General features: G+C 36.2%; 1 protein-coding gene across 2 annotated transcripts in view; it reads left to right on the top strand.

Annotated features, from left to right (window-relative positions):
- Positions 1-23,966, top strand: part of PRKG1 (protein kinase cGMP-dependent 1) — a 1,186,942-nt gene that overhangs the window by 1,128,475 nt on the left and 34,501 nt on the right. For both annotated transcript variants that reach the window (XM_004285352.3, XM_004285351.3), the window contains exon 10: positions 14,866-14,962. In XM_004285352.3, coding sequence (XP_004285400.1) covers positions 14,866-14,962 — 97 coding nt within the window. The remainder of the gene's footprint in view (positions 1-14,865; positions 14,963-23,966) is intronic.

The following is a 23,966-nucleotide window of genomic DNA, read 5'->3' as shown; positions in this document are numbered from 1 at the left end:
TTTATGTTTCTAATTTCAGATCTCCTTCCCCTTCCAGAGGAAGTTAGTGATGCCATAGCTTTAAAATGCCTGTTTTAGCTGCAAAACTCAAATGTTCACTTTCTGTTAGAAAATCTAAAGCAGGTGGTATACACTTTCTCAATATTTGGAATTCTTTAAAGGCAGGGAAATTTGAAGTTCAGGTGTGGGTAGGTTAAGCTGAAGTCATAATCCTGGTAACATTTTCCCAAATAAAAAGAAAACCTTTCTTTTGAAATGCAATTGTTTGTGTAGTTGTAGTTCTCAACTGCATCCCTGCCATAATCATTACAGCCTCATTTTCATTAACTTGGCATAAATCCCCAAAATAATGTTTGTTTTGATTCTGATTTGGATTTTCAATAGAAAGTAAAAGATGTGAAATGAAGAGGTAGCAGCTAAACCAGGAATTTAAGCCACTGCACTACTGATCTCAGAAGGAATCTGGTCTGGAAGGAGGAGACCTGAACTTAAAGTGGAAGGGGCTCTTGCTGTTAAACTTTTAGGGGTTATCTTTTGACTTAGAAGCCCCTACTTTTTCCCATTTGTCCCAACTGGGCAAACATTATTTAAAAAGTGATCAAATCAAGCCTGAGAATGAGCCTATGTTTCAGGTTTTTCTATGGTGGTTCTTAATGCTCTTCTGCATGTCTCCCACTGGGCTGTGTACCTGAGCCAAGTATCTGTTCCTCTTTACTAAGTGAGCTTCTAAGAAAGGGCATGGCGTAGTGCCATAAGGAGGTGCTCAACACAGACATGGAATGATAACCACAGGATTATATGCACAGTGAAAATGCTCTGCTTGACCATGTCTTAGTTTGCTCTTGTGTGTCCATGTCTAGAGGACTAGGGACCTTAGTCAGAACCTGTCAGATACGGACCAGGCTCTTCAGGTCAGCATCCCTGGGTGGAAATGGACGTTTGATAATATTTGCTAGAATGAATAGCAGTGAAACAACTGCAATAAGTGGATTCCAAAGCCTTATCATGTCAATTTCATCTCAAAAACATTTGCCTTTTTAATGAGTATTTTTCCATTGCCATTAAACATCCCCATGTGATGTTAATTGTATTGTATATTAATAGCATAGCCAATAAATTCATGTGACATGATGAAATGTTGCATATATGCTTTGATGGAGCCTAAAAAAAGAAAACAGATCTTTTGTGTCCTTTTCTCTTCTGTTGTCATTTGTCAGTAAAACGATAAAGAAGGAATTTTCTCTCCAATTTATTTTATCTTCAAAACTCACCTCTGGTAATATTCCCCTAATAAACACATTATTTAGTGGGGTAAAGACATTATAAATCCTGTAAGGCCTTTATCAAAGGACTATTTATAATTATTTGCCAAAGGCAAGAAAGTAAAGGATCTGAAATTTAGCCATCCGCTCCTGAAAGGCACAACTACAAATCTCTGGTCAGGAATGGGGCATCTGCAGTTTCACCTGCATGTTAATAAAACCAATGAGATCCTTTGTGCCTCTAGAACTTGGCCAACTCTTAGTCCTGTTTCCCAATGAACTGCACTCAAAGTGGCTTTAAAGAAGTGACACATACTGAATAAAGCCCCAGGAAAATGGGAGAGGGGTCTGTTTGCAGGGTTAGGTCACTGAGCAGCTTCTTGGCAATTTTGACTTTGGCAACGATTCATCCTCAGAAAGGACACCCGCAGACCCTCAGACTTTCTGTGAATGCCTCTCGAGACTCGGTTTCAGGCATTTCCAGGCTCTGGATTATGATGGTCATTGTCTAACTCTGTATCTATTGCCCGACTGTGACTAGGAGCATGGCGATGTATCGTCTGTGTCTCTCACAAGCTCAGGGAATAGTTGAAGGTAAGGATCTTGTGCTGAAGCAACACGAGAACTTTGTGCTTTGTCCATGTGACAGCTCATAAATTCCATATTCCCCAAGAGTAACAGCCAGTAGAATTGTGAAAGGTATATTAAATTTAAATTTCAAAAGGAGACCCTCATGTACCCTTCTTTTAATAGGGGGTCTGGAATAGACTGTAGAGGTCCCATGTTTCATTCATCATATAATTCCATCGTTTTTAGTTTAATCATTTGATAGCATCTGATTATATAAAAGATGGTTCAGAAAGTAAATGGTGAAAATATAGCATAAGTTGCAGTATACAGCAGCAGTAGAAAGAGTTAACTAGGTCTACTGGGAGCATCATAAGCTACCAATGAAATCATTTTGAATAAATAAATTGAACATAAGGAAAAGAAATAAAATATCAACTTTACGGCATATTTGCATGTTCCTAAATTAATTTTTATCTCTATATAGTAACATACCATTTATCTCTAGTTTGCTTGCTAATCTACTACCTAGATTCTAGCCCAGTGGGGGAAAAAAGACAACTTAGAGCAGCCAAAAGTCCATGGACAGAAAACTCAGGCAATTAGTGGTAACAAGAAAAAGTACCTGGCACACAGTAAAAATTCCATGAAAGGTAATGGCCATCTTTTTATCATTATTATCATTATTGATTGCTTATAGTTCTGTTTCAGATGCATGATCTCATTTACTATTTACCATAACTCAATGGCGTTGGTTTGGTTAGCACGCCCATTAAACTGTTAAAGACAGCTGAGGCACAGGGGGATCCTGTAGCTATTCAAACTCTCATAGCCATTGAATAGTGGAGCTGGGATCTGTCCAAAGTAGACTGGCTCCAGATATATTTTAATCATTTTATTTTATTGCCTCCTTAGGTACTCACTGATTGCAGAAATATATTATAGTTGCAGTCATAACAAACTTGGCTATCTGGCTTTATAGCTTGCAGAAAATAAGTGTGTCTGGGTCAGAAATGGGAGGTAAGACAGGCTTCCTGACTCTTTCAAGAGATAATACTTAAAAACTTAGCAACTAATAACAAATATTATACTATAGAATTTTATTAAAGTTGTCTTAAAGGTAACAGCACACTAACTCTTTATTTAAAATGATGGTCTGGGGTTATCTTCTGAGTGTTCTACTATATTCAATAAATTACGCTTTAAATGGTTTGAAAGAAAGTAATCCAATCTAGAAATATTGATCCCCAAATTATTTTTTTAAAAAGGTGAGAGAAATATGCTTGGTAATTAGGAGGGAGAAGCTTTGATAATCATTTCTTGATGGTGCTAGATAATTGGGGTCTTACTGTTAAACAAGTAGTCATACTTTTCAGTATGTTTCAAAGATCCAGGATTTAGAAAGTATCCAGCTTAGCTAACTTTCCCTAAAACTTAAACTAATGGTTGAAGAGCCTTTTGCCTGTCAGTAGATTCTTGATCCACTGATATGTTGGATATCAAATCTCATTTGTTATGTCACCGAAGAAAGGTCTTCTCTTTGAACAAGTTGTCTGGCAATAGTCTAAACTGTCATATTTAAGAATACAGATAGTAACATAATTCTCCCTACATATAAATATTTTCTAGACAAACATGACAAGACCTGCAACTGTAATGTTAGCAGCCTGAAACCGAAAACTACAGTAATTCTTATTGCTTTTTTTTTACATCTGTTTTCCAATTAGCAAGTAACACTCTAGAAATTAATAATCATGTTTATTGAAACTATTTCAAATCTTGTCTCTTACATTAAACATAGATTTGAGCCTTATTTCAGCTTCATACATAGGCTGGAACACAATTTAGAAATTTTAAGTTAACTTTGTGCAAGCCGAATAACTCACTTGCGTCAAGGTCACCTTGTGGCCCATGTTGGTGACTTGATTCTCCAGAATTTAACAAGAAAAGCCTGTAGGAATCTTGTTTCTGAAACAATTAGCAACATAGCAGTGGATGTGTTGACACCAGAATGTCAATGTATCAGCTTTTTAAGAGACAAAACTCCACAGACTGACTATCTATCTATCTATCCATCACCTATTTTCTATTACTTTTTAAAAAATGATTTATTTATTTATTTTATTTATTTTTGGCTGCATCGGGTCTTAGTTGCAGCACCGGGATCTTCATTGAGGCATGCGGGATCTTTCGTTGCGGCACGCTGGCTTCTCTCTAGTTGTGGCCTGCGGGTTTTCTCGTCTCTGGTTGTGACGTGCAGGCTCCAGGGCGCGTGGGCTCTGTAGTTTGCAGCACGTGGGCTCTCTAGTTGAGGCGCGCAAGCTCTCTAGTTGTGGCGTGCAGGCTTAGTTGCCCCAAGTCAGGTGGGATCTTAGTTCCCTGACCAGGGATCGAACCCGCATCCCCTGCATTGTAAGGTGGATTCTTTACCACTGGACCACCAGGGAAGTCCCGATTTTCTATTACTTTTCTTAAGTGATATCTTTATGCAAATAGCACTGTAGTATAATTTCATTATTACTGAAATTTCCTTTGTAGTTCAGTTAAAATAATCACTGCTAAAAATACATTTCCTCAATTTGTAATTGTTTACCTCATATTTTATATATTGTATATATTCACTGAGGTTTATGTTCCATCTATCTTTCTTACACCTGGCCAAATACCACAAGTTCTACAGAAATGATGAAACTCTGGGACTCCTTCAGCTTCCCGCTTGGAAGGAGAGACCACCCTTCTCTGCAGTCCCACCCTCTGAATCCCCTGATTTCTTTCTAGCTCACTTCACTGGACACCTGCTCACAGGTGCTGAGACACAGTACAGATTTCTAAGTTCAGTTCATCAATTTCCTGTTCTGAAGGGGAAGAAGAAAGGTTTTCTGTCCTCTATCTGCTGTTCCGTTACATCGGCAAACTTACAAGAGGGCAAATCAGACTGAGAATCCAATCAGATACTGTCTGTTCTCTGAACATGAAAAATGAACATCCAACATCCAGATCAGTAAACCTGGTAGAGAGAAGCAAGTCAAGGTGATGGTCTCATCACAAGTATAGCCTGTTCTATTGTCAAAAGACCTTGCAAAACCAGGTTAATCCTCCAAGGCCATGTGAATTTGGTTAGTTGCTAACTCCTGAGAGAAAATTTAATAACGTGGATGAGGAAAAGGAGATCATAAAAAGAGAACTGAATATAGGGTGTAGCCAAGATGTCAACTCCATCCCTGGAAAATCTGTGAGGAAAAGAAAGTCAAATATGAAAAAAATATTCTCTGGCTGTTAAGTGGAATAAAGAATAGCCATAATAGGTCTGAATGCCCTCCCCAATCCCCTTCATTTCACTCTTTCTATTATTTATTAATTATAAAAAAAGAAGAAAATAATTTAGTGCTATTCAAATAGATATATACAAATGTCAACATAGAACAATGGCTGGATTTTGCATCCAGATGGCAATGACTTGATAACAAATAGGTAGTATTTGCTGAGGCTTCATTCATTTGATAAATGCACCATCACTGTTACTGAACAACTTGACATGGTGGAAAAAAATTTTTTAGTATCTTTATTGGAGTGTAATTGCTTTACAATGGTGTGTTAGTTTCCGGTGTAAGACAGAGTGAATCAGCTATACATATACATATATCCCCATATCTCCTCCCTCTTGCGTCTCCCTCCCACCCTCCCTATCCCACCCCTCTAGGTGGTCACAAAGCACCGAGCTGATCTCCCTGTGCTATGCGGCTGCTTCCCACTAGCTATCTGTTTTACATTTGGTAGTATGTATAAGTGACATGGCAAAATTTTTGCTTAATTTTCTTCCTTTCCACTTAATATTTTCTCTACTAAGAAAAGGACATACAGGCTTCCCCCATTTTAAGAATGGATGGTATTCTCAAAGACCATTTGAGAATAATTATTTGGAACTTGGGATATATTTCTCTGTGATACTTGTATACTTTGTAATAGATGTCTGTCACATACATATCAAATTAATACTGATAGCTCATCAAAACTTACATATGATCATTAGCCTTGGTATTAAGAGCTGTATAGACTTATATCTATTAATCTTATTTTAAAATACTGATGCCCGGTCCAAAATCCTAAGGTTTTATTAAGGTCTGTTTTTAACTCAACCTAGTTAATTCTGATATGAATCCTGGGTGAGAGGGCACCTCTGGTGTATTAGAGTCTATGGTGAAATGCATTAACAGTTCTATTTTGAACATCAAGTCATATGTTTCCCAGCTCCTGGGTCAGGGGTCTCCTGCCTACCAGTTGCTGAGAGCAAGACCCCCTTAAATGAAAACCTCTGTAGTATTTCCTGAAATAAGTGCTTCAGGAGTCACGGATCGGAGGACAGGATTGGAGCACAAAAGAGGCAAAAGAGAAGCTGCGGGTACCAGGGCTTTCTGTCAAGTGTGTATTTCTTAGGACACTTGGAGTCCCAGAATGATCAAGCTGCAGGTGAGCTTCATAGGCCCGTCTAGTGCATTTTACAGAAAGGGGAATCTGTTGCTCAGGCAGATCCTGGGCCAAATCCTGATCACGTCTTTTCCTGTATTCCCAGAGGCCTGGGAGAGTGGCTTATAGTCTCATTTTCTTCTTACCACACACTGCATTTTACTCCCTTTTCTTCCTTTGGCTCACTGTGACCATGACCACATCCCAAAGCCTCTTGTCTCTGAAGTTGGTGTAGAATCCTTCAGAAATAAAGGGGAGCCATGAAAATCGGGGTACATAGCAAAGGTCCTGAGTCCAGAAGTAAAAGCTGACCCCCTAGTATTCATTTAAGTCTTTCCTAATCCTTCTGTTCCTAGTTCGGTCTTCTGACTGATCTCTTGATAGAGATCATAACTAAGACTAATTATGAGATTTAATTAAGCTTAAAATTTCTCTTATTTCTTTCAATATTTTAACCCTCATATAAAAAAAATGACCTATAAGAAAAGGCAAAGAGCTCTTAGTTTGGGGGCAGAAAAGAGATTTTTATATTTGAGGAGAAAACTTGGGCTGTCTTTACGCATCCCTTCTTTAGAAATGTAGTCTATGGCAAACATTGTCCCCATGGAAATTGAATGAGAGTTCTGCTGTAATGGATATTTACCATGGAGTGGCATGAGGCAACAAAATGAGGATGAGGAATTCTTCCCACAGGCAGAGTTGTTGGAACAGTGAAGGTAGAAAGAGTTATTTTTACCTACCTTCTTTCCCCTTAAACTTCAACTTCCTGGCCTTTGGAAGTTGTGCTGTGCCAGCCTGGACCACCCTCGTCCACAATCATAAGCAAAAGGCTCAGCATGAAAAATTTGAACATGGACTTGATACCTGATAATATTAATGGGTTATTTCTAATGTTTTCTTAGATGTGATAATATTGTGGCTATGTTTAAAAGGGAATCCTTACCTTTTAGCAATATGTGCTGATATATTTACAGCATATTCTTGTAATATATTTACAGTATTCTTGGAATATTTTCTATGTAAAAATAATTGAAATGAAATGTAGGATTTGTCTTTCATTTATAATATTAAAAATTAATTGTACAAACAAACAGACTCAGGATGAGATTCTGAGGTATGGGAAAGGGAGAAGGAGGAAATTAAATTGCATTGAGATGAGAGAAAACTTTCTCAGACCACTAGCCCCTGATGGCTATCCATTTATATGAAGGAAATATCTCTTCTGGCATAAATAAAGTTGGGGACTGCATGCTTTTTTTGGTTGAATACAAACGTGCAAATATCTGTATTCTCTGAAGCAAAAATAATAATCACTGAGTAACTTAATAACTTTCTATTTTGGGCCAGTGACTTAAGTAACAAACACCAAAAGGGGAAAAAATTTTAATTCCTTTTTGCCAATCTTTTTCATGGCAATATATCTTTACTTAGGCCATTATTTCAGAAAAAGAAAAGTTCATTTCAAACTACTATATGGAATCTATTTAAAAACTGAATAAATAAAAATGCATGTTGGTCAATACATTTCAAGCTAACATTGGGAGCTTATCCTCACTCATCTTTTGCAAATGCTGCTCTGATGTTTAGATTTTTAAAAAATTATCTTTTGAGCATCAGTGTATTTTCATTTTGAGTCCTTTTAACTAACTGGAGTACACACAGCCACAGGCCACATCATAGACAAGAAGGCATCAGTGCTTAGCTACAGGAGTCACATTCTTGACATAAATGTGTAATAAAATAACATATTATTCAAATATTTTATAACTTGAATGTTTGCCTTTGTTTTTCAAATATCAGAATATTGTAAAAACTGTGAAGATAGAATCAGATAGTAAAAAATATTACAGACCACAAGTCAAAATGTCAGTCCCTCATGCCTTAGTCTTTGTGACTTTGGCTAAGTCACTTACCATCTCTGGACTTAGTTTGTTCTTTTTTTTTTTTTTTTTTTTTTTTTTTGCGGTACGTGGGCCTCTCACTGTTGTGGCCTCTCCCGTTGCGGAGCACAGGCTCCCGACGCACAGGCTCAGCGGCCATGGCTCATGGGCCCAGCCGCTCCGCGGCATGTGGGATCTTCCCGGACCAGAGCACGAACCTGTGTCCCCTGCATCGGCAGGCGGACTCTCAACCACTGTGCCACCAGGGAAGCCCAGTTTGTTCATTTTTAAAAATGTGAAGGTTGGATTAGATGAGCTCCCAAGGGTGTTGATCCATATTTTGAACCATGTTAGTATCTTAATACTTTGAGATAAAGCATCTTTAAAGTTGTCTGATTCTCTACTATCTTGTTTAAAGGAAATTGAATTTCTGGGAATAAGTGTAAATATGCTACAATGTGAAACATGCCCAAGGTTTCTAGTTCTAATTCTAGTGTTTCATTACTGAAATCAATCACTTATCAGCAACTGGTCTACCCAGTTGCAAAACAGAAGTAAAAATATTTGTTATCCCATCTTCACAGAGAATCGGGGAGGATCAATTAAATGAAATAAATTTTAGAGTCCTTGGAAGAAAAGAAAGGTACTTCCTAAATGCAAAGTATTTGCATCACTATTATTCTTATTATGCATCAGATATGAGCAATGCAATTTCCCTGTGTATTCCTGTTGGCTTTATCTTCTCAAGGGAATGTATTTGAAAAATAAGTAGAACTATTTCATGGCTAAAGTACTTAAAAAAAAAGACTGTGTTTCTGAAAACCACAATTTTGGAAATACAGAAAGCAAACTAATGCTATCTCAAATTCCCTGAAGAAGAGATTACATTTTCTGGAGAAAACTGACATAATGAAATACTTTATATTCATTAAGTTACTTTCAAGCTTTTTATTTCTTCAAGTTTTTACCACTACCGTTAAAAGACTAGTGACTATACCTGTATGCTTTATGGCCAAATAAATTAGAAATTGTCCCTTTTTGTTTAGAATTTTAGAAATAGGGTTTCTTATGTTTAAAGGTTTTGTTTTGTTTCGTTTTGAAAAACCCTTATAGTAATAGAGACTTTTGTAAAGTGTTATTTGAAAAACATTATTTCAACAGGAAATAACTCCCTATACAAATCTTGAACAATAAAATGGTTCACAGTTTTCCAATGAAGTCAGAAAATTCTGCTATTAAAGTTTAGTTTAACAGTGAGACTTTTTAATAAAGCAATTAAATTAATAAGAGCTGACTGGTGACTTGATTATAGATTTAATAAAGGCTATCCATTTTTATTTTAGTGACTAAGCTTATTTAATCCCAAACATTTTAGAATCAGGGGAATAGGACATGTAGTAACTATTTTCACCTACACAAAGTTAATGTAGCACAATGAGGTGATAGTCCCAGTAGTTTAAGCCCAAATCACATCTGTGTTAAATATGCAAATAAGTATTATTGGTCCAGTTTTCAATTCTGCTTTCTCTCTATATAGTTACTTGTCTGGCTGAATTTGTATTTACTCTTCAATACCTACAAATTACTTAATGCACCAAGTTTTATTAAATCAAGAACTGTTATTACATAAAATCCTGTGTACCAAGTTAAGTGTTTATTCAGTAGATGGCTAGCATTAGAGCTTGCATGCATCATAGACCAGGTATACATATTTTGTGCTTAAGGCTGACTGTCAAAAAGTTCTCACCTCCTTTAACTATTTCTGTAAATATTTATTTATAGATATCAATGTTCTTTGATCACATAAAAAGTGGAAGGATTTCTAGGAGTTTATCTGAACATTTAAGTAAGCTAGGGCTCTGACTTTATCTATACAACTCATACTTATTTACTTAAGTGTATGTTGATACCTATACAAAGGCCTACATGTTGAATTCAGGACTTGGAAATACAAGGTCACTGACAGAGCCGGGACCACAAGTCCTGAGCTTCTGTTTGTATTCTAGGATGCGCTCTTGCATTATTTTTAAGTCCAGAGTAGACATTGATTGTCTGACTGAATCGCATCTTACCTATTAAAAGTTACAGAATAAAAATCTTAGTCATAGATGAGAGTTCATGTGTGTTTACTGAAACATTTTATAGATTTCCCCAAGAACTGATAAAACTAAATTCAACAGGAAATAAAAATATACCCAAGAGCAGATGAGCACAGGCCAAGCAGTGGTGACTGATCTGCACATGGGTTAAAAGATGCTAAGACTTTGTTTGATTTTCCTTGGAGACCCTTAGAGTAGACTTCTGAAACTGATTTGGATTATAGATTTTGCTAAAGTAAATAGGGCACATTAGACTTTTGTTTCATTGGCTTTTAATTGCTGGCTTTTGTATCCCATCTGGAATGTCCGTTTGGATTCTTGGACCTTACTTTAACACTGCACATACTATTGTTTGCTTTGTAGAATAATGCTGAGCCATTTCTGCTATTGTAATATCAAGGTGAAGATAAAATTTTACGTTTCAGACATTTTTGTACTGGGTCATATTTGGTTTTCAGTATTAAGGAGAGATGTTTGCTTCTTAATAATAGTGGTCAGTCGTAAGGAATAGAACCCAATTGTGTTATTTTGAAATGATGACAGAATTGATTCATGGATATCTGGCAACGACAAAAAAAGAAACAATTATGGTGAATAATAAAGGACATCTGAGTCTTACTCTGGTTTTGTGGAAGCTGGTGATATTGGAAGAGATGGAAAAATAAAAACTAATGGTTATTATCTATTTCTGAAAGGAAGTGAATATAATACTGGATAGATATGTAGTTTTAGATAAAGAGAGGTTAAGATTATTCCAGTATTATTTTTCTGTTTCTAGACTTTGCATGTATGTCTTGGTCTGTTTCTAGACTTTGCATCTATGTCTTGGTCTCATCATCATTACACCTGCAACTTTACATTTTCATTGCTTTTAGAACCTCCGTTGGTGTATAAGCAGAAATGAAAAGAGAAGGTGAAAATGTAGGCAACTTTGTTTCTTTCTAGTAGTTCTTGAAAGTTCCATATTTCACTATTTAAAGAGTACCCTGTACAAATTAGTGACTGTGGATTCTAATCACCAAAGCCCCAGGTGAATCTTATGGTCAGGTATGTTTGAGAAATGATATATTATCTCTCTACTTCACCCAACACACTTATTCTCTTGTTATATAGTTATTTGCATGTTGTTAACCTATTTTGAGAGTTTATAAGCTCCTTGAAGTTACACAGAGTATGTCAGTATCTGCACTTTTCTGGAAAGAGAATCCACAGCTTTCACCCTATACCAAAAAAAAAAAAAAATGAATACAGTTGACCCTTGAACAACATAGGTTTGAACTGTGCAGATCCACTCATCTGCAGATTTTTTTCAGTAGTAAATACTACATGATCCAGTTGGTTGAATGGGCAGATATGGAACTATGGATACAGAAAAATTGTGGATATGGAGGACCCACTATAAATTATACATGAATTTTTGACCGTAGGAGGGTCGGCGCCCCAACCCTTGCATTGTTCAAGGGTCAACTGTAAATAATAGTGTTCTCTTAAAAAATCTGTATCTCAAACTAAGGTAGGAACATTAGAAAATACACTTCATACTCTTTGCTAGATTTTAAGCAACCAAACGTCGGGAATTGAATGCCTTACTGATATATATTTCCCTTAACACTTGGGAACTGTCCCTCTCATAAACACTTTTGCACAGATGGATTTTAGAGTTGCATAAATCTGGGCCTAATTCCTTGGACCTGGTACCCCACAGTAGTAAGTAAGCTAGGTACTTGTGTTCCACGGTTACCTCCTTCAGGCAAGAGAAGTTTTATAGGACAAGAGCCATTTACTTAACCAATTTATTTTGTCTCCTTCCCCACTCAAAATTATCAACTCTAAAGAATGTAGAACATAACGGATAGATTCAAATTATTTTCAAATAATTCCTGAGTAAAAAGAAAGAATGAAAACGTCCCTCCAAGTTACGAGCTAGAGGGGTGAGATACCTCCAGAAGCTAAATCATCTATAGTTTGGCTTTTTTACAAAGGTCTCTTCGGGTGGTGATTTCCATGTTAAAAAACAAAGCTATTTATTCAAAAAGGAAAAGTGTACAGAGTCTCTGTGATGAAGCGACTCCCTAAAGAGTAATCTCAATGAGGAAAAAAAAAGACATGAAGTTCTAAGCAACAACATTTCCTTGGTTGGGGCTTCCCTAGTGGCGCAGTGGTTGAGAGTCCCCCTGCCGATGCAGGGGACACAGGTTCGTGCCCCGGTCCGGGAAGATCCCACATGCCGCGGAGCGGCTGGGCCCGTGAGCCAGGCATCTCACCAACCACTCCATAAAAATCACCCAACTAGGAAGTATTTTAAAAATTCACCTAGAAATAATAGCAAAGTAATTAGCAAAGTTTTGCATTCTGCATCTGTCTTTTTTTTATCAACGTTGCTTTTTTTTTTTTTTTTTAAAGCTGTGTTAGCCATTACAGAGCTATTGTTCATTCCTATGGGTCTAGGACAACAGGGGCAGGAGTCAAGGCCAAGTTATGAGTCCCCAATACTTTTGCCATGAATGCATCACACTCCAGACTCATTGGACAGCTACTGATTTCCTTGGATCATTTTAATCCAACCCAAAATTCTTCTATGGCTCTGGAACCTCCTGAGGCTTTCAGAGGGGTTAGAACTATTGTTCTCAACCCTTAACTGTACATCAGAATCACCCAAGGAGCTGTAAAAGTGTATAGATACGTGATACTGCTTCCAGAGATTGCTGATCAACTTGATCTATGGTGGGACGCAGATTAAGTGGTTTCTAAAAGATGCTCAGGAAGTTCTGATGTGCAACAAATGGCTGAAGATGACTTGTTTAGACATTTCCAGACTAATTTTACAGAACCCAAATATAAGGATTTGGCGGGGAGGTGCGTCTTCAAGAGCTATAAATAATAACACCATACTTTAAATATATAAAATGGTGTCAGAGTAGTCTGAGTTTACCCCTTCAATCTGAGATTTCTAAATCCAGCAAGCACATATTATTCAAAAACAATCTCATTAAGAATTTGACTGCCGGAAATTCTTGAACACCTACATATTATCATGGTGGAGCGGGGGTGGGGGGGGTGGGCGTCTGATCCCAGCAGGTGTCCTTTTTAAACACCTGTTGGAGTGAACTCTGTCACTGGCCCTTTAAATGGGATGGAGTTTTAATTTTCCAAAAGCTGTGAGCCAGTTGGAATGCTAGAAATGCACATTTGTTGCTTATGTTCCATTCTAGTAAACCATCTCCTGAAGTGCTATGTTGATCTCTTGATTGTGTAGTTAATGAGAGAAATCTATAGATACCATTCAGAATGCCTAGCAGTCTTGTTTATAGAGGTTGACTAGAGAGAGTTGATTTCCCATCATCAGCTAATAACGAGAAACACTGTTTACCATCTTGTGAGTCTTTCAAGAATTGATGTGTTAAAAACCAGAATTGTCATTGTAAATTGGAGAGTGTTGAAAGCTCACCTAGATAACTGTTTTACATTTTTCCCAAGTGGAGAGTCTGAATTTGTGTTTGATAATAATGAAATAGCTAAAATGTTACACAGCTTAAGGCCAAACATGCCTGTGAATGATTCTATCCAAAAGCTGACATAAACATACTGTGTCACTATTTCAAGCATGTTCATCATGTCTATCTATAGCATACTACTGAATCAGGTACCGCCTGGCTGAAGGTCATGGGTTACACATAGCTCTTCAAATACTTTATTTCTGAGACAGCTGAATTACTCCCTGACCTGACTTTAGTGAGTGGGAGGGTCATCATCTTTATGCCTTACTGCCCTTTCTAAAAATAGTAGGGGCTTTAATAAGGAGATATTTTAAGCAGCTCATATTCACTTGTCTCATCAGGGGAAGCTTATTTTGGCCACTTGCATGTGTCCAATTTGCATGTGCCTAGAGTTAAACTTTTGCAGGCTAGTCTGTGCTCCTTCACCCCACTCATCTAAGAAACTGGCAAGCATAAAGACTGGAATTACTAGCTGAGAGTCAGTGGGTAAACACAAATGAAGGGAAGACACTTTTTAGGAATGTGAATATGCTTCCGAAATCATCCATTTCAGACATTTTCACATCAGTCCTCAGCTTTTCGGATCTGTTTTCATAAAACCTGGCCGTGATTTCACTCCAGAGACCTCAATGATCTTGCCGCTTTTAATAAACATTAATAGGAGCCACTGCCAGCCTGTGGATAAGGGAAACTGATGAGAAACCGCCATCCAAAATCTGAACAGCAAACACAAAACCAAGCAAAACCAAAAAATCCAAAACAATACCAAAAAAGAACTCAATCTGTGCTCACAAGAAGACGCATAGAAAAACACTGAGATGTAAATTTGATTTGATAACTGGATTTATCAGTCACATGACTGACATGCAGTGGGTACTTTGTATTTTTCTACTCTGAAATACAAGTGCAAATCTATGTTATTCTGCACAACTGGGACCAAAACATTATGAGTGTGAGAAAACGCAGACTCTAAAAGCAAGATGGAGTTTAAGCAGGTAAACCCTGTTTCACAGTCATGTCATTCCGGTACAGTTGTACGTGGTACTCGTGTTTCCACCTCTAAGAAATTTCCATTTTTTCGCATCAAAAACTCCAGATATGAAGCTGAAGCTGCTTTCTTCGCCAACCTGAAGCTGTCTGATTTCAACATCATTGACACCCTTGGAGTTGGAGGTTTCGGACGAGTAGAACTGGTAGGTGATTGCTCTTTAAATGCTTTTGAGAGTCCTGTCTTCCTTCTTAATTTTTTCTCCTAGATTAAGATTTCTCTTTTCTTCTCTCTCTAATCATTATTGTTCCTAAATTGGTACCAAATACTCTCATTTCAGCACAACAGAGTTTGCAACAAAGTGAAATATGTAATCAGTAAATGAAAAATAAAATAAACACCAACTTACTTTTTAGAAAACCTCTGCATATTAAATGAAAGGTAAACACATTTACTTAATGAGGAGGAGTCATAAAGCACTTAATACCCGCTGATTTTCTGTGATCTTTATTTACTTCCTTAGTTCTGAGCAGTGCTCACTAACTTAATTATGCACTCTATCTATAATCACAATAACTAAAATGTAAATTTAAATATATATAAAGGGAGATGAGGTATATTTACATGTATTATATATCTATCTATATACATATAATTATTCTCACCACTGCTTTAAAAATTAAGTAAATGGTGTTGTAGTTATTCTGTAGTTATAAGCACCTATTTAGATTATAGTACATATCTATACTCACATATATATAACTGTATTAGAAAATATGGTATGAATATTTTATATAATTTATTTCACACACATGTTTATTTGTGTGTATACACACACAGCTAAGTGAAGATGAAGAAGACGTTTTGGCACAAGTTCATACATTAAACACATGGCATCAATATGGTGTGAACCAAATGAAAGCATGTTCTGTTGTGCCTTTGTTTAAAATATAAATTTAAAAACTGACATATTACAACAAAAATTAGAAAAAAATGTACTCTTGTGACTGAGTTGCTGCATTCCAGATTGTGTGGATAAAAACCATATTTGAGAATGTAGATTAATGTCCACCTCTCCTGAACATGGAGGAGTCCCTGATATCAGACACCAGTACAGTATGTTAGGAACTCCCTGAGACTGTGTACATACAGTTCAGTAAATAGTTACTGTTGCCATCAGGCAGTAGGAGAAATCCCCTTCCATAAAAGTAGATTGACCTACCACTATTTTTGTATTTGTCCATTTGTGCTGTAGTTGGGATTTCTGACTTTGATGGGCAGAATGATGTTATTTACTTAAATATTAGACAAGAAAGGTTTAGAGCCGTAAAATGTTTCACTGAATTTGTGTGATGCTTCCCTTAACACTGGCTGGAGATACCTTCAGCTAAAGAACTCAGCTTTTTTAAAATATATGATTTACTCATGAAAGCTATAAGACATCTAGGTAATTCTCTTAATTTACAAGACGTGACTAAAATAAGGAGATGGATTTTACAAATTACAAGTGAAAATTAGTCCCATTGCTTTATGGTCACATTCCGAATTTACTCTCCTTTGCCCTTGTCAGAGAGGTGCTTGCTTTTCAGAGTAGATTGGTACAAGTCAAACTTTTTAATCTAGGAATGCTATGTAGCAGTTGCTTTAAATAATAAATATGTAATCTATTCATTCAGCAATTCAATGCCTCATATACCAGAGCACCATACTTGGATAAAATATAGGAAGAATGATATGGAAAACATAATCTCTGTCTTCTTGGATTATATTCTTTCTACACAATTTATTATGTATTTATGTAGTGAGCTCTCTGCTGGGATATACACAGTTTAACAGAAAATAGCCACTGCCTCTAGGGACTCACAGTCCACTAGGAGGGACAATCATGCAAACTAATAAGTAAACCCATAATCAGAGTATGAGAAGCACGTGCTCAGTGCGTGGAGGGGCAAGATTTCTTAGAGGAGGCAGCATTTCTAAGACAGAGGGATCGACATCAAGGCGTTGCCATAAATAACCTCAAGCGTTATGGTCTGCAGGCTTTGGCTTAGGCTTTCCCCTTACATAATGATGAAACAAATGAAACTACTGCAGGATAGTTTGTTAATAAACTGATATTAATAATGTTTACTAATAAATTAGTATTACTTTCTTACTAAAATCATCGAGCTTTTCATTTGAACCCAGCTTTACAATCTTTAGATGGCTCTCATATCCAGTATATAATTTTGCCTTTAGAGCTATCATAGGAGGCATAAGCCACATTTCACAGGAGCTAAGTCATGAATAATGTGTATAAGTGACCTAAGACCACACGGTCACTGAAAGAGCTGTTGTTTTTGCCCAGAACTACTGATGTTTAAACTAGACTTTTTCTTTTTTTTTATCATTCTGACTACTAAAAATATTTAGATTCTTATTACCACCACTAACAGCCACCGTTATCAAATCAGACAAGTGTCACTTTATTATCATAGGTACACGTTTGTTTTTTAAGAAAAGTCTTCTAGAATTCAAGAACCTGTCTTAGACATAAATACGGAATAGATGCCATGATTATCCGCTATTCACCTCTTCTTCTGTCGAACCTTCAGAGACTCTTTTTTCTGTCTTCTCTTTTGCGGCTCCTAGTTGAGTGTTAAAATATCTGTGGAGGAAAAAATAAAGATCAGACGTGGTAGCTAAAAGCTAGAGCTCTGGAATCAGACTGTCTGGATTGAGGTCTTACCAGCTGTGTGTGATTAGTCATTTACTTAAACCTCTTGAGCCTCAGTTTCCTCATCTCTAAAAGGAGGATAATAATAGGCTGTGTGCCTCAAGCATTGCAAAGATTAAATGAGTTGAAGTCCCAAAATAGTGCCTCACGTATCATAGGTCAGTAAGTGTTGGCAGTGTTGTTATTATTATTAAAATATTCTAATGATAACTATCATTTTCAGCTCTACCCATAGAAAAGGAAGGGAATGAAATATTTTACTCTTTTTTCTCCCATTGTTAGGCCAAGTGCTGAGAATACAAGCATTTCTCCACTGCATGAGTGAGGCTAAGGTGTTCAAATGACCTTCAGTGATAGCTTCTATTAAATTCCCCCAAACCACTAACGCTCCTTACTTTCTGATCTGTCATGAGTAGAGATGGGAAACAGTTTTCAGTCTTCCTCACACTAAACCTTTGTGTACCTGAAGTAGTCTGCTCTTATTTATCCATTTCTCTTCTAAATCGTAAAGCCCCACCTCTTAACCTCTCAACAGGAAATCGTTTTTGGTGCAAACTGCTAAATCATATGCAGTTTCTCCACAATCTTCTTAAACCATGGCACCCTGATTGGGCATAATAAGGGTCTGGCTCTTGCCAAATGGAGGACAAAGGTCTTTTCTCCTGTGCCACAATCCCATGATCGGATTGCCCAGGAGGGGGCAATGTGGTAGCAAGTTGTAAGAATTCTGCCACACTCACAATCACATTTGTGTAACAGGGTCTGTGTGCTGTACATATGGGCTTCCATACCACTCTCCTGGCATTTTTGCCAGCTGCTTGGTCACTGTGTGTCACATGCAAGTGACGTGGAAGGCTATGTAAAGCAACTCAAAAAAATAGGGACTAAGAGATGATTAAGCAAGAAATTAGGTGATACACCTATTGCTCAGTCACAGAGTTTTGTTTCATCATTATGTAAGGGGAAAGCCTAAGCCAAAGGGAAACCCCACATGAGACGAAAACCCTTCAAGAGCTTCTTACTGCCAGGCCACATGACAGTGAAACAGAATAGCTGTGGGATCGCTGGACAGCACTGCCATTTGTGCCCACTGTGATTTATGCTGCAGAGGATGCCTGGGAAACCCTCCCATCCTAAGGCCTTGTGTCCTCTGTAGCCAAGGTGAATAAGCACTCTGTGCTGGTTGAAAACTCAAAATTGCCTCATTTTAACATAGCCTTTTCTCTAGAAATACCCTACGTGGATTATTATTAAATATGTCATCCTCATTTATATTTATTCTTCAAAAGAATGAAAACTGACACACATTAGTAATTGTGATAGTGTTGATTTCTGAGAAAATAAGTTATTCAGATAGTTAATAAAAATCCAATTTGATAGATGCTAATTGAACATAATAGGTGCAGTCACAATACAGGCATTCCTCAGAGATATTGCGGGTTCAATTCCAGGCCACTGCAATAAAGCAAGTATCACAATAAAGCAAGTAGCAGGAATTTTTTGGTCTCCCAATGCATATGACAGTTATGTATACACTATACTATAGTCTATAAAGCATGTAAGAGCATGAAGTCTAAAAAAACAATGTACATACCTTAATCAAAAAATACTTTATTAAAAAAATACTTTATTGCTATAAAATGCTATCATCTGAGTCTTCAGTGAGTAGTAACATCAAAGATTACTGATCACAGATTATTATAGCAAATATAATAATAATGAGAAAGTTTGAAATACTGTGAGAATTACTAAAATGTGACACAGAGACACGATGTGAGCAAATGCTGTTGGAAAAATGATATCGACAGACTTCCTTGACACAGGGTTGCCATAAACCTTCAATGTGTTAAAAATGCAGTATCTGCAAAGTGTGATAAAAAAATGAAGCACAATAAAATGAAGTATGCCTGTATACTGCAACTTCTAAAACATCTAACCACAAGATAGTTTCTAAGCAGAAATCACAGGTAATAAAATTTATCTCTGCTTTGACATACACAAATAAGGTAAAATATGCATGAATTCATCTTGTTACTGTAGAATATATTCTCTTTAGTACGTTGATAGCTGGAATACAGTTTAGACTAAATGAACGACAACAAATCGAACAGTCACACTCTTATACATCTTTTGAAATTACAGGGATTTTATACACTAGCCATCTATTGAAACGAATATTTTTCTTTAAAAGTGTTTGAAATTAGTGTTCTATAGTAAAGCAAAATGTTAGCATTTCCTCCTCTAAACCTTCATGTTTTTCTATCAAGATCAATCCACAGTTGGCCCTCAATATTCACAGGTTCCCCATCCATGAATTCATCCAACCTCAGATTGAAAATATTCGATAAGGTTTCAAAAAGCAAAACTTGAACTTGACATGCACCAGAAACAATTTACATAGCATTTACATTGTATTTACAACTATTTATATATTACCCATGCTGTATTTATACCTATTTACATAGCATTTTCATTGTATTAGGTATTATAAGCAATCTAAGGATGATTTAAAGTATACAGGAGGGTGTATTTAGGTTATATGCAAATATTAGGCCATTTTATATGAGGGACTTGAGCATCTAAGGATTTTGGTATCCACAGGGGAGACTGGAGTCAATCCCTCAAGGATACTAAGGGCCAATTGTAAATCTAGAAGGCACTGGCCATGTCTTTCCATGGCTTAAAACAGTTCATCCAAAACTTATCTTATCACCACTTAACAGTTTGGTCACTCACCTTTTTGTTTTCTGTGACATAAATTTGATTTTTTTTTAATCCAGTGAATTTATGGTCACGTCACATTCAGTAAAAGTTTATCTATTAAAAAATTTCCTAAATATTTTTTGTGGGACACAGCAATATCATGTGTGATTTGTGCCCTCAAAGAACATCTTGCCTTCTCCTACGTAAGAAGATAAGATCAATACATACGAAAAATAGCAAGTGAAATCCTTTAGTATTGCATTAAATTCTAAATCATGAAGAAGGGTTTTCAGCATTTCAAAAAGAGAGCATTTGGAGCTGATGATGTAGCGAGGCCCTGAGAAGACACAGAACTTGAGCCAGGGCTTAGAGAATAGGTTGGGATTTAAATGAACAGATGCGAAAAGGCCATTTGGGGGAAAGGCCATTCCAGGAAAAGTTTACAACACAGAAGGCCACGTGTTTTCACAGGACACCAAAGCAAGTGGCCTGACTAGAGGTTGTGTGAGGGAGCAGTGAGAAATACTAGATAACCAACTGATAGGGTATAACTGTACTATATTCTTAAAAGAGATTAGACTTTAAGGCATTGGGCATTGGGGGGCATTAGGTCAAGAGAAGAATGCAAATAAACACAGACTCAGCTCTCAACTTCCACCCATGAAATAAAAGAATACACTATAAGGTGACTAGAAGGGCTATTTTGAGGTGGCAGTGCTCCCAAAGATAAACATCATAATTTCTCTTCTGAATAAGGTAGTTTACTTTGTGCCAAGATGTATTCCTCGTCCCTGAAAATTTTATGTAAACACTTTCAAAGAGAGATCCCTTCCGTGAAGGGGAAGAACAGTCTCCTTGTGTATGTTAGTAATGTTGAAAATAGCCATGTCCTCTTAAATAAAATGAAATGATTTATCTTGCTTTCTAGAAATAAATATAAAAAAGATGATTCTGAATGTTTCACTGTAGCTCATCAGCTGTATACATTTAATTTATTGCTAATTCATATTCTGTCCTTCATATTAACATCCCCCATTGCGCTGACATATACCATATATTAGGCTAAACACTGGGCTAAGAAATCAGGAGATTTTGTGGGCCAGATGGCTTGGTACTTAACCCCAGCTTCAGTTAACTTCCTTGCAAATTCACAGTAAGAGTGGGGAGATCATCAATTCCCCAAAAGTAACAAGCTAAACCAATGGGAACCACTGTCTGGTCATGGCTGCAATCTCAGATTCCACCTTCATGAACAAAGCAGTTTCAATGTTTAATGCGACTGTTTTTCGTAGATAAGTTAGCATAAGCAAAAAACCAGTAAACACATGTTGAACTGGCTTAACTACGTGTGAAGTACGAAATCTTGTGAAAATTTTGAAGTAGAAAAACAGAGAAAGAAGCTATACTTTTATTAATATCAGAAAGGGTGAAGTTTGAATATAGCATATATTAGGACATTAAGATCTGATTATAAGCCATTTGATTAAAAGTCTTCCAGTAACAGTTTAAAAAAATTATAAAGTTATTTATGTCTAACATCTCAAAAGTGTGATTAGAATGCAAAACCTCTCATAAATTAATCTGTTCACATCTCAGAGAGTTGAATTTTGCCATATACGATTCTCTCTAGATCATTTAAACTCATTTTAAATCTTCACTGTGTCAATAAGTGAAAGAAGTTGAAGTGTCAGCTTACGATACTCAACTCCATCTATGTGAAGTTTTAAGTTATAAGTGTGCTTGTAAGTATTAGAATAAGTTGAATTACGTGAAATATTCAACAGTTAAACTATTTCATGTAGTATTTCTTTATATGAGTGAGATTATGCATAGAAATTAAATCTTAAGGGAAAGAAACTATTTGATTATGAAGGAAAACAATTTAAAGTGCATCATAGGTAATAAAATCAATTTTAATATCCCTACAAAATGAAATAGGGTTTATTTAACACAAGTACTGTAGGGAAGAGAAATGGTGTATTTAAATTTCATATTTCAGGAAACAATCTTGAATCAATGTAGGTAGCCTTTTGAGTCAAAATGTAGCAGTGCTAATTCCCTATTAAGGGAAATCACAAGCGCTCTTTCCTTTGCAAATGATTTCTATAAAATAGTCCAAACTATTGTTCATGTTGTAATTGAAAACAGAAAAGTATGAAGTTCTTTTTCTTATCTGCCTCTGAACTAAAAGTTAAACGTCTTTTTAAAAAATTAAAATGAAAACTATTTTCTCTATGAAAATTGCTTCACATGTTTTTAACTCAATTTGAATTTAAAAATACAGATATTTCCTTATGTTTCTTATCACTAGCTGTAAAACTGAATTTTAGGTCTCAAGGCAAGTTACAGAGAAAATGGCGTTACATTTTGATAAGAAGTTGAGGTGACCCTGGGAAGGAAAACAAGGATGAAAAGCAGAGACTGTCTCCTGATTATCACTTGTGCAAATGGCAAGTGGGATTAAACGAAAAAGAGTAGATAAAATAAATTTTAAAAAGCTACTTTTTCTAGGTTCTTTGTTCTGAAATTGATATACCTCACCATTAATATAGATAACTTAGTGGCTATCTATGAAATAAATTTTACACATAAAGTCTTAACTATAAAATCGTACAACAGGGCCATGCCCCTGTGCTCATGGCTGAATAGTTTCCCAACTCTGACATCGCTATTCAACTCATGGTCCATCCTTTGCATTCTCTGTGTCATTTGGACATGCATCATGCAGACGGTGACAAGTTCCCTATGTTCCTCCCTGTGTATCCTATGGAACAAACCAGATGCCGTGGTTCCTTTTTAAGTTTTAGACATTGACTAGGGAAAAGAAATCTGTGATATTATTGTGTAATGAAGAGAGACAGGTAAATAATAAAACTGTGGATAACTAGTGAGAAAAGAGGTTTTAACAACAGATTGAAAACAGAAGTTTATAATTAAGATTATGGTTAATGTTTCCTGAACTTTATAGTACTATTACACAGAGAAAAGTAATTCTCACATAAGAATTCTTTTTTTTTGGTTAGGAAATGTTGAGGAGTACAGTCCAATACTACTTTGTAGAATAGAAGCTTTCTGTGCCCTTAAAAGATGTCACTTTCAGTAATGTAGTTAAGTCGGTTCTTCCTGAATACTTGGACACATTAGTATGTCATGTCCAAAAAAGTTATTTGCATCAGAGCAATAGCACTGCTTTTTCTTTCTCTTTGAAAGAAAAACTTCCTTGAATTCAGACATTAATTTTTCCTATTCCTTCTGTTTCATTCGGGTGGTTGGAACAACTAATTTAAAACCAGATTTAATTATGAACTGTAACAGGAAAATACTATTTATAAGTATCCATTTTAATTAGCATTCCCACATATCTTGGAAGTCATGGTAATAATGATAATTCTTACATAGCACTTTTTAATTTTCAAAGCACTTTCACATACACTATCTGATTTGGTCTTACAATATCTGTGACTATAAAATAATGTGGTTTTATTCTCATAAGTGAGGAAAATGAGGCTCCAGATATTATGAACTTGGGTATGATTGTAGTTTGTACATTATTAAAATAATAAAAGACATTACCCAGCAAATATGTATTATTTTGACTAGATAAGTTTTAAGAATTGTGTGATAGTTATGTACATTTTGCTTAAAATGACCCATGATCCCACCTTTTTTTTGGACATGAGGACTTCTTTGAATTTAGGACTTTTAATAAATAGCAAATAGAGAAGTCATAAAAAATAATAAAATTTTTTATAAAAATGTTAATAGTTTACAGAAACTAGAGTAAAAATGA

Source organism: Orcinus orca, chromosome 14 (assembly GCF_937001465.1).
Source record: "Orcinus orca chromosome 14, mOrcOrc1.1, whole genome shotgun sequence".
NCBI lineage: Eukaryota > Metazoa > Chordata > Mammalia > Artiodactyla > Delphinidae > Orcinus > Orcinus orca.
This window is presented reverse-complemented; position numbering and strand designations above follow the sequence as displayed.